Here is a 15,359-nt window from a genome sequence, read left to right as displayed (position 1 = left end):
GGGTTAAGACTTGGTTTTAGGGTTAGAATTAGGTTTAGCTTAGGGTTATACGTATAGTTGTGATGGTTAAGGTTATGGTAAGGGCAAAGGGAATGCATTACGCAAATGAGTGTCCGCACTAAGATATAATTACAAGCATTTGTGTGTGTGTGTGTGTGTGTGTGTGTGTGTGTGTGTGTAGGTGTGAATATGCATGAGAGTGTCACAACCCCATCCTTGTGACTCTCTTTCATTTTCTCTACGTGCTGCTGCCGCTGCTGCGGCTGCTGATGCTGTGCGCACCCACTGCACTGGGCTCGGTCTCAGCCAATCACGTCAGCCGGCGGCGGCGGCAGAGGAGAGAGAGAGAGAGAGAGAGAGGGAGGGAGGGAGGGCGCGGGGTAGAGTCGGTCTCAGCTCCCGGACCCTGGCGGAGTAGATCACATTCTCCGTCTGTCGAGCCGAGGCATCAACCCGCAGCTTCAAGGACTCCTGACCGGCGCCGTTGGAACGACACGAGGACGACAGGGAACCAGCTGCTCTCCCTCAGGCGCAGCATCATTTCCATCTAAGTGTCATCCATGAGATTCTTCAGGCTATCCTTCAAGTGCTTCGTCGACTGCTTCTGAATCCGCTCCTGTCATCGGCTCATCTGACCGCGTTGCTTTGTGAACATCGTTTTTTTTCCGTCTCCGTCTCTTGGCCGAGCCGAGGGGATCCAACGTGTGTTAAAAAAAAACAAAAAAACAGACTGCGATTGTTTTTGTTTGTTTTTCAATCTAAAGAAGGCAAAAAAAAGAAAATAACAAACTCAGAAAAAAAATAACAACAAAAAAAAAAAGACAAGCTCAGCTCTGCATAGCTGCTCCTTTGTGAGTGCCTGAGCCCTGTCACCAGCCAGGCACGTCCATACAAACTTCAACCAGGCCCCTCTGGCTCAAGCCACCAGCTGCCAGCCTCATTTGAAAAAGGAGAGAAACAGTTTTTCCATCCGACAACATGTCACCTGAGTTGGAAGAGAACAGCCAAGGTGAGTATGGTGCTGCATGACCTGCACTTGCTTATCACATGACTGAGCCTCAGGAGCTGCCTCAGCCCTCATCACATCACAGATACACATGACGGTGTCTGAATGTGCACGTCACGCGGAAAATTGTATGCACATTTGCACCCACAACTAAATCAAATGTCAGGTTTTAACCCCGACGATTTGAGAGCGTCATCATCTCAGAGCATCACCCATGCTCACAGAATTAGATGACTCATGTTCAGGCATTTTCCATCCTCACACCAACCCCCCCATTCAGATCCAGGGACAATAGATATGTTTTATTCTTAACCCAACATGGGGTCTATCTGGATCAAGCTTTACTCTCAAACCACAGGTTTCCTCTCATCAACTTGCTTCCATCCTTCACCTTCCTCACTCTCCTCTTCTTCATTCCCCCTCCTCTGTTTTCGCTCACCCTCTCAAACTGCTCTGATCTGGATTCAGCTGCCTGGCTTTTTGCATTCAGCACAGAGCGGCTGATGCTGATATCACAGGATGGCAGCAGTGGAGCGGCACATCGGTGCATTTACTTGTGCTCGAGACCCCCTGCCTGCATGTGTTCACTGTTGCTTGTGGGAAAATGGACACAAAAGACAGCTGCGTGAGCGTCAGAGTCTGTGCCTTCAGCCGGCTCTCCTCTGTGCTGTGTTGCACCGCAGCATCACTAATCACCCCCTGTCTGTGAGACAGACAGAGGGAATGAGCATCGGGGGGGGAGGGCTCAGTGATGCCAGCACAACAGCAACGTGATTTCAGCCCAAGCAGTGATTGTGTAAAGGCAGATTGCACACAAACCCTCTGAAAGTGCACAGTGATTTGAATTTCAATTGCAATGAAGGGAAAACCTTCAGATTCCCTCTCCACTCATTGGGCGAGGAGAGTGTAGTTCCTCCGTCTCCAGTTCTGACTTGTGGTGGGAAATTGTGTCTATGTTTACATGAGTGTGTATGTTTACATCAGTGTTAGAATACGGTCTCTTCCTCTGTATTTAAACAGACTCATCCCTGGTGTCTTATCTGCCCCTCTCTCTTCTGCTTCCTCATCTGACCCTCCCTCTTTTCCCCCGTTCCAGGTGAAATCAGTCTCCCCCAGCTCGAGGCAGGGACCCTGTCTGAGGCGGAAAGTGGGGGGTCAGCTCGCCCCCTGGTGCCCGTGCCTGGAGCGGGGCCAGGGTGTGGTGAGGGTGGAGGGTCTGGCACACCGCAGGCCCAGGACGTGGCTGCAACCGGGACCGGGAACGGGGTGGCAGTGCCGGTGGTGGAGAGGGAAACTTGGACCAGACAGATGGACTTCATCATGTCCTGCGTGGGTTTTGCTGTTGGCTTGGGCAACGTGTGGAGGTTCCCTTATCTCTGCTACAAGAACGGAGGAGGTGAGCTTCAGGTCCACAGTGTGGTTAGAATAAATCTCTGTGTTACTATATGAGAAGTTCCATTTCAAAATGTGTTCGGATCCATTTCATTAAAATACTTCAGATTGACATCCATAGTTTCTTATACTAATGAGTATAAAACACGAGTGTGAAAGCGAAGAGGTTTCAGTCATAAACAGTTTATCTTATAATAATGATGCACCACTGTACACGGTCCTCCCAGTGTCATCCGTCACCAGTGTTAAAAATCCAGCCACTGATAGTGTCTCTAAACGTAGGAGGGTAAAGCGGGTCGTCCACTTGCTAGAAGGTTTGTGGTTCGATCACAGGTTCCTCCGGTTTGCACTCCAGGCAAAGTCTGCTAAGGCAAGACACTAGACCTTAAAGACCTGTGCGACTGCTGTGTGTGTGTATGTGATCAAAAAGCCCAGTGTATTGCAACATATGTGAATGTAACTCATAACTTAAAGTGCTTTGATTGGTCGATAAAACTAGAAAAGTGCTGTAGAGAAACAGTCCAGACTTATTGATTAATTTCCCTACGTATTGGGAGATTCCGTCATCACCAAAGGCCAAAGGTTTTAAACTTGTATGTTCAGAGCTTCCATTAACCTGCTGTTAGAATACAATGGAAAACAAATCCTAGAAATTCTTCGTGGGAAAAAGTGGTTCAGCTAATTTGAGGAATCTTCCTGGTATTTCACTATTCACTTAGCTTTTTCTCTCAGATACTCCTGGCAGTTGGTGGGACAACACTTTGTTTGTTACAGCCGACCGTTGCTTCACATTCAGACCTAATATAAGTTGCCCTTCGGTCAGTCCGCTGATCACTCACTGGCATACATGTTGTTTTATGGTCTGTATCGACTCCTACAGTATATCTGTGCCAGCTTGTGTTACAGTAACCTCCCCGGACTGCAGCTTCTGGCCTTGACTAGTCTTATCTCTGCCCTACACCCACTTTTCTCTTTTTTTACGAGGTGTTTAGTTGAAACTGAATGGTACAACTCTGTGTGTGTGTGTGTGTGTGTGTGTGTTTCATGGTCCAGCCCTCCCTCTCTTGTGTGTGTGGGTCTTGTGACCCATGGCTTTGATACCCACCTTCTGGTATCGTATTACAATGGCCTGCCTCACACAGTCCACCCCCTGTGCTCCTGCCCGGACCTCACGTCGAATACAAAGGTGCTCTCTCCCCCTCTGCTCCTGATAAGGAGGCATATGGGTACGTCACACAATAAATGTCCTGTGACCGTTTCCGTCCTTTCCCCCCGCACAGCCATATCCACTACAATACTTCGTTTTGCGTCCTTGACCAGCCCAGAGTACACCTTGTAACATAACAATAACTGTGTCAGATAAGGTCTGCGGCTTGTAGACGAGCCGTCTTGCTACTGATTCAAGGACACACTCCACTTGAGACTGTAGCAGAAGATAATACTGTAAACGTGTGGAATTAACGCTCTGCGAAAAATCTCATTTATTTATTTATTTGTAACTTAGCTTCTTGGCCTGATGTGTCTGGTCCAGTCGTGATTAGAGAGGATTTACTTAAACCTATTAAGGACGCAGTTCCTCGTGGATTTGCCCAATATGCTGGGGCATGTCAGCCCTAGCATTTTCTCTGGTCATTCCATTCACGCCTCCTATTTCATCTCTCTCCCTTTCTCTTTCTCTCCTTTCCTCTCTGTGTCTCTCTCTTGATCTCCCACCCCCTTTTTCTCTGTTAGACTCCCGCTCACCAATGTTTCCTTATAAGGCTACAGCCCTCTGCACTCACAGAATGACATAAAGATGATGGACTGAACGAGGCACAAACTGTCAATCAATAACATGGCTGCAGAAACGACCAGGGCAGTGGCGTGGGGGGGCCCTTTTTTTGTGTGTGTATTCGTTGAAGCTCCTCTACCACAGTGCTGTCCCAGTTTCTCTCTTGTGTCCCTTTCCTGTGATCCATCCATCCTTCCCTCCTCTCTTCTCGGCCTCTCTCTGCTCTGCGTCACACCTGGTCATGTGACTCCCTCCCATCTGCGCAGTGGGGTGGCATCACCCTTTTATATTATTAATCAAACCAAATCGTTTAGTGAATTAAAAAGGGCCATGCCGTCTTTTTAATGTAGTTTCTACCCCCCCGCTTTCTATTCCTGATCACAGCAAGCTGCTGCCCCGGCACAAGCGGCTGAAGGGAGATTATTTATAGAAAACGCTGACACTCACTGTCTGTCTCCTTTAATTTTCTACTGAATTTTTATTTTAAGAATAAGAGACAATTGACACAATAATTGAACACTTTTAACTCCGTCTGTCTGTGGCATACCAATGCATTCCACTCACATCATTACACATATGATCTGTAGACTAATCCAAAGAACTATGATCAATCATATCAAGATATATAATTTGACATTATCTTATTCATTGTTATATTTGCAATTCAAATGGAAAAACTTTACAATGGTGTGTTCAGGGGTTTAATTCAGTGTTTGAACATGTAATCCCACATGTGTTTGTCAACACAGTTGTTTGGTAAATGTTCCTTTTAGAGTAAATGACAACGAAGTCTCAGCTCAACAACAAAGGTCGATTTTAATATTACATAATATTTTGTTGTTATTGCGAAATGGTTAATTTGATGCAATTCTTATCATTATAATACCATTATAATTATTGATTGAGTTATAAAGGACTATAAACCACACAAACACTATAGTAATATGCTTCTTACTGGATATCCAAACTGTGCCGTGGGCTTTTACTTATTACAGAGGGTTGTTCTGAGTTTTACTGAATTCCTTGCTGTTTCCAATAATGACACCATGCACTGTATCTACCTGCCTGTTAATTCAGGTGCCTTGTGATGAATGTGTTTGTTGTGTGTTGCAGGAGTTTTCCTGATCCCCTACTTGCTCATCGTGTTCATCGGGGGCATCCCGGTCTTCTTCCTGGAGATAGCACTGGGACAGTTCATGAAGAAAGGAGGGGTCTCTGCCTGGAATATTGCACCCCTCTTCAAAGGTACCTTACTATGTTCATGTTAATGTGTTTGACACACAGAGATCACAAGTTATTTTACTACTGTTTATCACCTCTGATTTGCCAATTGTAACCCTGCATCCCGTGCTTTCCTCTCCTCCTCTCTGCCAGGTCTGGGCTTGGCCTCGATGGTGATCGTGTTCTTCTGTAACACCTACTACATCATGATTCTGGTGTGGGGCCTCTACTTTCTCTTACACTCATTCACCAACCCCCTGCCCTGGGCCACCTGTGGACATCCCTGGAACACGGCCAACTGCACACAGGACTTCCGGCGCGCCTGCTACAACCGCAGCATACTGCTGTCATCTGCCGACACCCCCTTCAACGTTGTCTCCTCTACGCCCCCACTGAACCTGTCCTCAGCCCTGCTCCTTTTCAACGGCAGCTGCGCGGAGCACGAAGGCATGCGCTCCCCTGTCATCGAGTTCTGGGAGTATGTTGTAATTTGACTGGGAGTTGTCATGGAGGACTAGAGCCAAATCAAAAGCCATAAAGATTTGAAAGCACCGCTAAGTTGACCTGTGTTTTTGCACGTTGTATCCAAGTCCATGCGCTTTGTCATGCAGACCTTTATTCTGATTATTCTTATGTTTTTAATGTTACAGATTTGATTATTTAATTAACTTTTAGGACATTCACAGTGCAAAGCCTATCAAAGTCTTATTGAACCCATATTCAAGTTGTATTTCTACTTAAAGACTCATGCATGAAGTTAAACACTAGATCTACAAATGTCCCATTGGTGTGTTTGGAAACCGTCGGCTTTTCTTATGGACTCGTCTCTGTGTTCTCCCTCCCAGGCGTAAAGTGCTGCGTCTGTCTGATGGGCTGCACGAGCCCGGGGACATCAGCTATGAGTTGGTGCTCTGTCTCATCGCCGTCTGGATCATCGTTTACTTCTGCATGTGGAAAGGTGTTAAATCTACTGGCAAGGTAAAGTACTTTCTGGCTGTGCAATTCATGGTGCTTAATGTCACATGCCAGTGATCAGGGCTTAGTCAGTGTAGATTAATATTGATGGCTTCGTATTCTGCACTGTGCATGAAATATAACTTTTCACCCACAGGGTTCACGGAGTGCAGAGTGTTATTTGCATGGCTTTGTGTGAAAGATTTAAACAATTGCAGCTTTTTGCCCCTTGACCCCAAATCAGCTTTAGTGTCTAGACTGAAAAACGTAAACACCTGTATTCTCTCAATGTCTGCTAATTTGCATAGTTATATATATGAAGAGTTTAATATATATATGTTTATATACAGGTGTATATTATATTCCTGTTTATGTTTATGTGTGTGTAAACATATAAATGCAGCTTAAGTTTCAGTCAGGTTACAATCTTACTCTGATCCCAATACCCCTATTATGTTAAATGCTCCATATGCATTGTTCCATTTGAAAAAGATGTCCACTTCTCATTTTGTTTTAATGTGTGTGCGCTGAAACATTGACGGAAAAAAACGAATGCGGCCATATTCTGTAGCATATGGAGCTGTCTGTGTTTGCATACTTGTGTCTCCAGAGTAGCTGCAGCTCGTAGAGCGAGGCGGAAAACAATGAAGGAGATTGAGCCAGCCAGCTGTAAGCCGATTAGTAACTTTCCACGATGTAGATGTTTTAGAGCTGACCATGTTCGCCCTAGATCAAGGCAAATATGTGCTTTCTCATTACTTTGCTCTTACCACACTGATTTAGCGGGGACTTGCTTCTTCAAGGTAGCATGGGGGCATAACTTGACAAAGACTACTTTCTGAAAAGGTCTGCCAAAAACCCCTGCTATTGCAGGAGGTTTACAAATTGTCTGGCTTTCCATTTACAGGCTACCTTTTCTTCAAAGTAACATGACAGGGCCCATTACACATCTACTACAGGAAGGACCTAATGGGCTTCTACTTAAACCTTGAGTATTTGCAAAGCAGGTAAATGCTTAATCCAAGTGATAAAAACAGCAGTTGCATTGAAACATTTGACCATAGCTGATGGACCATGTTAATAAGCACTGAACCTAGCTTGTTAAATTCATCATATAACCACATCTTTTTTATGTACTCACCTCATGTAATGTGAGGAGTTTAATTGTTAACTGTGGAGTTTTTCTACTTTTATTTAATACAAGTTAATGCATAGCATTCAAACCTCACCTCCCTACCTCCAAGTATATTCTACAAATTGGTGCTAGGATGTCTAGAAATGTACTTCACATCTCCCTTTTTTCCATCTTTCTGCAGGTTGTGTACTTCACTGCTCTGTTCCCATACCTGGTCCTGGTTGTTCTCCTGGCCCACGGAATTACTTTACCTGGAGCTTTAGATGGGATCATTTACTACCTGAAACCAAACTGGTCCAAACTCGGAGAAGCACAGGTATAAGCTTTGCCTTCGCTTGCATGTGGACATCCTTACACATACTCTTTGTCTGCAGCAGGGCAGTGAAAAGAAAGAGTGTGAAATATTATTCACACAGTTCCCTTATGTGACAGGTGTGGATTGATGCCGGCACTCAGATCTTCTTCTCCTATGCCATCGGACTGGGTGCCCTGACTGCACTGGGCAGCTACAACCGCTTCCATAACAACTGTTACCAGTGAGTCAACACACAACATCAGAAGACACTGTCACTGGAAGGAGGCCAACGTTAACACAAATATCAGTCAGACTCAGTGTACTGCTGCGTGTGAGCATTGACGTGATTAGTCTTAAACAAACCAGAAAGGATAGTATTTCCATTAGAATTGATGGATGCACTGTATGAGTGTGAGGAGTAGTTATGTCTGAAGGCCCCCGGACTTCCTGGCCCACTACTCACATTTCACATGTAAAGTAATTTCCTCTGTGATAATAATAGAAGCGAATGGGTTTCCAGGAGGAGCTCTATTTTATTTCATAATACATATGAACTGGTACAATAGAAGGTCAAGCCGGCCCGTAGTGAAGAGGGGAGTGTAGCGCCGAGTTTAAACTACAGGTGGCCTCCATAGTTTTGTTTCTGTTGGCAGATGAGCCTAAAAGTATTAACTCTTAACAGATATTCAAATACATGAAGACACGTTTGTGATCGTTAGCACCTCAGCAGTAGTAGGGATAATTGAAAAACAAGATAATCTTATCACTCTCTGTAGATATTTGGAATGCCCGTAATAGGAGGAGTCTTCACGAATATCCTGCCATCTGGTATTTTCTCTGCCGTGACCTTAATTGGAAGTTAAAAGATGTGTACAGATGCTGAGGTATTTCCGCTCAGCTCTGTTTCTCACACTCTCTTAAAGTAGCCCAGAATATCTTGGAAGAAGTATATATAAACTGAGCTGTGATGCCAATGTATTTAGGACTCAGGAGCCAGTGGGGGTCTCGTGTCTTGTGTGTTTTTGTATCTGATATGTTGATATACTATGTGGGGGGAAAAAAAGTTTCTTGTTATACAAGCAATTTTGTGCCGAAAATATACCAAACATTAACATGGTAAAATCTTTTAACCTGGTATTTAAAGGCAAAGTCAAACACAACCAAAACGGCCCAAATAGCCCAGGGCTCTTGAGGGTTCAGCAAATTTCTGTATAATAATGTTAGCATTCAGTTCAAAGAGCAGGTGAGCTAAACCACACAGTAGTCCAAAGTACACACTAATAAAAGCTGAGCCTTGTCTTGGATAAACACGCTTTTATTTGGTCATAGTTAAATCTCCTCCACCGCATCACAGCCTCACAGGGCCACTAGTGCAGCTATAGACCTGCAGTCTTACTAAACAATGTGGTCTTGATGCGGCCGGCTTTCTTAACCCAACCACCCACTCTCGTAATTATACACATCCATAAGCATTCCTATGAGTATTGCCTCACACGGATAGAGCTTATTGACGGCTGAAGGAGTGGTGTTTGCCGCGGAAGGCAGCCGCTGTTATAATATCCACCGTGTTGCAACTGTTGTTTATACAGAGCGGATTCTTGGCTGGTGTCGCAAACTCGACTTGACTTTATCAGAGTAAACTGAAGGTCACTCACTGTGCTGACCATAAAACTGGAATGTTGACTTTGAATTTGAATGGGAATCAAATCCCCAAAATAATAAATGTATAAATGCTTGAATAATTATAATGTTAGATACAGTTTGTGCTGTATATACAGCGAGTCAGTCCGGGTATCATTTAACTCTCCCCCTCTCAGACATTGGAACAGACTTACCATTGGTTTATTTCCTCTCCTCCTGCCAACGACTGCGACAACAGAAGCTTTCAGAGAAATTGCTATTGATCCCTGATTTGCCAACACAGCATACATTTTGAGCCTCATGTTACAGGATATTGTAATTCATATTTTGCTCACAGTCACATTCTTGCTCTTTTGTTTTACCCACTCTCTCTTTCTTTTCCTCTTTCTTCTTGCAGGGATGCATTCGTCCTGGCCTTCATTAACAGTGGAACCAGTTTCTTTGCAGGCTTTGTGGTGTTCTCTGTGCTGGGCTTCATGGCTGAAGAGCAAGGCGTGGACATCAGTAAGGTAGCAGAGAGTGGTAAGGATACAGCATCCCCACAATGTAGCAGCATAAAACCCACTGTAATGAGTAGAGGGCTGACAGTGAGAGCTAAATCAGGGGTTACGCAACGTCCACATCGGATTTTTATTTAAGGATAGAGCACCATACGTTCAAATTCATGCCAATAGAAATAGTCAAAATACCTTTGAACAGACACAAGAGGTGAGATTGCCAGATTGAGACACTGATCCAAATGTTCATAGGTTTGAGCTTTTCGCCAAATTAACTGTTTAGAATACAAGCTTACACTTATATGTTCTGATATTCACCACATGTGACCCCCTGAACTTCCATGTGTGATTACATCAAAACAGACACTTGTCTTGTGATGGGGTCAGCACAAAACCGAGGCAGACACACGGCTCAGACAGTTTTAGTCCAGACACATTTTGTATCTACTCACAACACTCTCCAGCAGTTAGCGTCACTAAGACAACACTGTCAACGATAAGGCAGAAAGCCAGAGTAAAACCATCTTCAGCAGGGGACACGATCAATGTGAAGAATCTCCAGCCACACTGCATATTCCATTTTTTTTATTGATAAAAATGTATTCCATAATCGAAACATTACACCTCATAATGTACTGTAGATAAACGCCGGGTGCAGATTGACTCACTCTCCAGTTTGGACGCGGGCCGAGGTCTGGACTTTGAGAAGCCCTGCTCTGGATACTTTATGCCTCTGACTCTGCTTCTTAATGTGCAGGTCCAGGCCTGGCCTTTATTGCCTACCCCAAGGCTGTGACTCTGATGCCTCTGGCGCCGCTCTGGGCTGCACTTTTCTTCTTCATGTTGCTCATACTGGGCTTGGACAGCCAGGTACGGACACATCTCAGTTTGTTTCTATCCACCTTAGCTTTGTCTGAGAGGACGCTGTGTGCTAATGCAGGATATTACCTGCTTCTGTATTTTTGCTGTTTTGATTCTGCAGCACTTATTTAGTAGCATTGTCTACATTTCTGTTTCTGTATCACTTCCTCACGCACAAACGGTCACACCGCGTCCAGTTTTAGCATTGCATTTCTTAGCAGCCTGTTTGTTGTGTGTCTGTTTGAGCCAGTGCCTACATCCATTGTTTCACAACCCAGGGATTTGTCAATGAGCTTCTGTCTGATTCACACAGAGAGCGTCTGTCTGCTCTCCGATCCTTCCAGTTACTCTCACTTTCCTTCCTCTCTCTCTTTCTCTCTCTCTCATTTCTTCTGCATTCATGTTTCTCCTTTTCCTGCCACAGCCACTCGGCCCATGCATGTGCTGCCATTTCTAGTAAATGATGTAAAAATAGCTCCACGGTTGAACTCAGGTTGAAATATGTCTCTGCAAAGATACACATAAACAATCCTTGCGTTTGCAGACTGAGGAAGAGAGTGTGAGCGGACATGCTCACCTCGCAGTTGCATGTCATGTGCATCTGACACACAGTACATTGGTTCTTTGAAAGGGAACATTAGCGGGTAGTCATGGGGTTGAGTCAGCAATATGCTATTTCCAAGTACATTGCATTTCTAGGTTACAATGCAGACATCTGTGCACAACATCCCAGCATACAGACTTGAGTCTCAACCGATGGGTCTGTCATTCACTTCTCTCCTCATTCTTTCTCTCTTTGCTTTTTTTTTCAGTTCGTCGGGGTAGAAGGTTTGATAACAGGCATCATGGACATGCTGCCCCCTAAATCTGTCCTGGGCTCTCTGCGCCGAGAGGTGGTGGCGGCCATCTGCTGCTTCATCTGCTTCCTCATCGACATGTCGATGGTCACAGAGGTACAGTGTGGAGTTTTAGACCTCATTCTGTTGTTTGTCAGGATGTAAGTGGGATGCACTAAAATAACTTCCAGACCGAATTCAATGCCATTCAGAAACTATTGGGTCGGAAGATTATTTTTATGATTCTATTATAAACTTAGAAGGGATGCAGCCTTCATTGACGTACACATTGGATTACTAATTCTTTTCTATTATGGCATAAACATTTGTCGAGTGAATTCAAAGCTGAATTGTTAAACTGCAAAATAAGCAACGCAGCTGAAGTCTAGTTAAAGTTGTTCAGTCCTGGGTATATCCCCCAGTTTTCATTGCGTATAGTGCTACACACCTTCATCACAGAAGAGTCAATACTAGCCTGTGGAATGTTGTTCCACTCCTCCACAAGGGCCTGGCGGAGTTGTCGGATGTTTTCCGGCTGTGGCCGATCCAGAGCATCCCACAGATGCTCAATGGGTGACCTGTCTGGCGAGTATGCAGGCCAAGGCAGGACAGGGACGTCTCAGCGTCTGACAGGGCACTACAAATCTGTGCCACATGAGGACGTGCATTGTCATGTTGGAATGTCAGTCCATGGCGCCGGATAAACAGGATCACATGGGCACAAGGATCTCATCACGGTATCACTGGGCATCGTCTCCCTCTCGTCTTATGGTCCAACTTCACATTGTTGGGTGGCCTTTATTGTTGCATTGTAATGATACTGTTTGCCGCACGTAGACACTTTTTATTGCAGCCACACCTGTGTAGCCTTTGAATTATATCAGTTTTCACTGGTACTCACTGGTTGATCATTAAACAAACTGCCAGGAAAAACTCCAGCTATTATTTTATTGTTCTGTACCATAGACATACAGGAAACAAATTATTCACTACAGATTGCACACTTTCGCCAAGGTCCAACAGTCTCTTTAAATTCAATCTAGCCGCACTAAAGTGAACACACTCATAGATATGAGAAGTCTAAATATCCCTGTTTTATCATCTATTTGGTGTCTCATTGGAAATTGGTGAAAATGTCACAATGTTAAAGAAAGTGGGGGGAAAAGGAATTCCTGGATCTGCACCAAAATTTCATGGGCTTAGGAAACCATTGCCAGGACTGAAATGGGATGAAATCCCGAACATTGGAGACGGGGCTGCAATCAGGTCAAACATAACGAATTAGCAGGAAAGTCTGGATCCTCACTGCTCTCTCTCTTTCTGTCAGGGAGGGATGTATGTCTTCCAGCTGTTTGACTACTACTCTGCCAGTGGCATCACTCTGCTGTGGCAGGCCTTCTGGGAGTGTGTGGTGATTGCATGGGTCTATGGTGAGACAATGCTGCACAACTGCAATACAAACAACACAAACAACACAATCAAAGGCATTATCTCAGCATTCTTATGTCATCCCTGTCAGGCGCAGACCGTTTCATGGACGACGTGGCTCGTATGATCGGCTACCAGCCCCTACCCTACATGAAGTGGTGCTGGTCCTACATCACGCCTGTCGTCTGTGTGGTAAGAGTTGTTATGTGTGGTTTTCTGTTTGTTCTACGTGGCCGTTGCAAACCGCTGACAGTTTTGTGTGCATACAGGGTGTGTTCCTGTTCCACGTGGTGAACTACAAGCCCCTGACCTACAACTCGTCGTATACGTACCCCTTGTGGGGTGAAGTAATCGGCTGGTTATTGGCTCTGTCCTCAATGCTCTGTATCCCTGTCACTGTTCTCTTCAAACTGCTGCGCTGCAAAGGATCTTTGCGTGAGGTCAGTAGGCCACGGTGCAAACATGGATGAATATGCACATTATCTTGAGAGTGAATTAAGATATCTTGAAACTCAAAGCTCCAGCATCAGTCCAGGAGCGAGCTCATCGTGTCCTTGTCTTTTTCTGTGCAGAGGTGGCAGCACCTTACCACCCCAGTTTGGGGCAGACATCACCTGGAGTACCTGGCCCCAGAGAGCGAGGCCAAACTGCTGCCCCCTGCTGGAACCAAGAATCAGCTTCCCTTTGAGAGTGTCATCTGATGACCTGAGACCGACAGAACACAGATCCAAGGTCGCCTTTGACATCAGCACACACAGACACAAACATGCAGACGACCCCACACGCATGCACATCACACTGGCCCAGTCAGAGCAAAGTGCAGATTAATCACGCAGCCCACAGCTTTGAAGGTATGGAAAAGCCCTGGACAATTGGACCAAAGATTAGATGGGAGAAGAACTGAAACCCAACCGCAAGAATACAGCCATCACAGGCTGATGTTCCGTCTGCTCTGCTTTCTGACTCTACCTCGCTGATTCTCCCCTCTCTCTCTGTCCCCTGCCTTTGTGCTGTTCCGTCCAGTCTTGTCCGTGAGTGGGATATGTCCAGTGTAGTTGCGATATCTTCCCTTCACTGCGCCTCTGTGTTTAAGTTCAAAAGCCTCCCATCATGTCATGTCATTTTCATGTGAGTGGGCAGAAACGTAAAAAAAAATCTCGAGAAACTTTCGAAATGAAAGACCTCACATTCGCTGCTGATATGCCATGGTCTGAATGTGTGTGTGCCTGTGTGAGTGTAAGTAAGAAAGAGTGCGTGTTGGACTGTGGCAGTGGTGTCTTCATTTACATGTAGCGTTGTGTTTGCCCATCATTGTTTCCTGCCAAGTGAACTCTCTTCGTGAACAGCTTCCATTTCTAAGAAACAAAACAAAACAATCAAAAAGAGAAAAATGCATCACCACTTCCAGCTGTGTGTTATGAACTAACTTATCCAGTGTATTGTGGGGTCTGTGAATCAGTGTTAACAATATTCGGAGGGGGATGACGATCAATATTTCCATCAGAAGGAGACGGAGAGAAAGTTCAGATCGAATTGTGCAAAGAGCAGGAGGCGGGGATGTGGGGAGGGGCAAGAGTCTTGGTGAAAGGAAAGAAGCAATAAATGACCAGATTAAGATGGACACTGTGTTTTTGTGAATCTTTATTTACACAGAACAATGTGCAGAAAAAATGTATAAAAAATAAATTCCAAGAGACATTTGACCGATAAATATTGATAAAGCATTACACTGGAAGTGTTATCAGTCTGTGGACACAGTGTTGAGCAACAGGCACAAGGAAATTTTAGTTTCTGTTTTAGCCCTTTTTCACATTGGAGTAGGATGTCTGTCAAACATACTGTAGACGCAGCTTCTGCAGGAAAAGCATTTATTTCTGGTCGTGAGAAACTGCAGAATTGCACACGAAAGCAATTGAACACATTTCCTGAAAGTCAAAAAAATAAAAAAACTTTTCAAGGCCTGATGCAGATATACTCTGATGGGACAACCCAAATCATTGAATTACATATGTAACATGTACTGTGTACCGTCTATTACGATACACTGTTCCACAAAAGCAAGAGAGTTATGATAGATGAGACAAGACTGCATCCCCCAAAATATAAGAATCAGACGTGTGATCACTGACTGTAAATACACCCACGCTGTGGACACCTATTACATCATATCTGCACTTCAGCTCCTTCTTGCAGCCGTTTGGAATCGAATAGGTGGTTATAACAGGATTACCCCCCCCCCTTCCTCCTCCTCTTCATCTCAGAGGTGACACAGTCTTGTCCTATAAATTACAAATATTTACATTCTAATGATTTGTGTGAGAT

General features: G+C 44.8%; 1 protein-coding gene across 2 annotated transcripts; it reads left to right on the top strand.

Moving 5' to 3' along the window:
- Positions 1-391: 391 nt before the first annotated feature.
- si:ch211-117c9.5 (sodium- and chloride-dependent creatine transporter 1) lies at positions 392-15,246 on the top strand. 2 transcript variants are annotated; one of them, XM_053424259.1, is made up of 14 exons: positions 392-1,009; positions 2,103-2,402; positions 5,283-5,414; positions 5,544-5,868; positions 6,236-6,368; positions 7,661-7,795; positions 7,912-8,015; positions 9,813-9,937; positions 10,670-10,782; positions 11,586-11,726; positions 12,937-13,039; positions 13,129-13,229; positions 13,307-13,477; positions 13,610-15,246. In XM_053424259.1, the coding sequence occupies exons 1-14, from the start codon at positions 979-981 to the stop codon at positions 13,736-13,738; spliced, it is 2,043 nt and encodes a 680-aa protein (XP_053280234.1). In that variant the 5' UTR covers positions 392-978; the 3' UTR covers positions 13,739-15,246. The 2 variants fall into 2 exon arrangements, with proteins under 2 accessions (XP_053280234.1, XP_053280235.1); XM_053424260.1 differs by lacking the exons at positions 13,129-13,229; positions 13,307-13,477; positions 13,610-15,246 and having other exon boundaries at positions 12,115-12,942.
- The last annotated feature ends 113 nt before the right edge of the window (positions 15,247-15,359 follow it).

This window comes from Pleuronectes platessa, chromosome 6 (assembly GCF_947347685.1).
Source record: "Pleuronectes platessa chromosome 6, fPlePla1.1, whole genome shotgun sequence".
NCBI classification, from domain to species: Eukaryota; Metazoa; Chordata; class Actinopteri; order Pleuronectiformes; family Pleuronectidae; genus Pleuronectes; species Pleuronectes platessa.
This window is presented reverse-complemented; position numbering and strand designations above follow the sequence as displayed.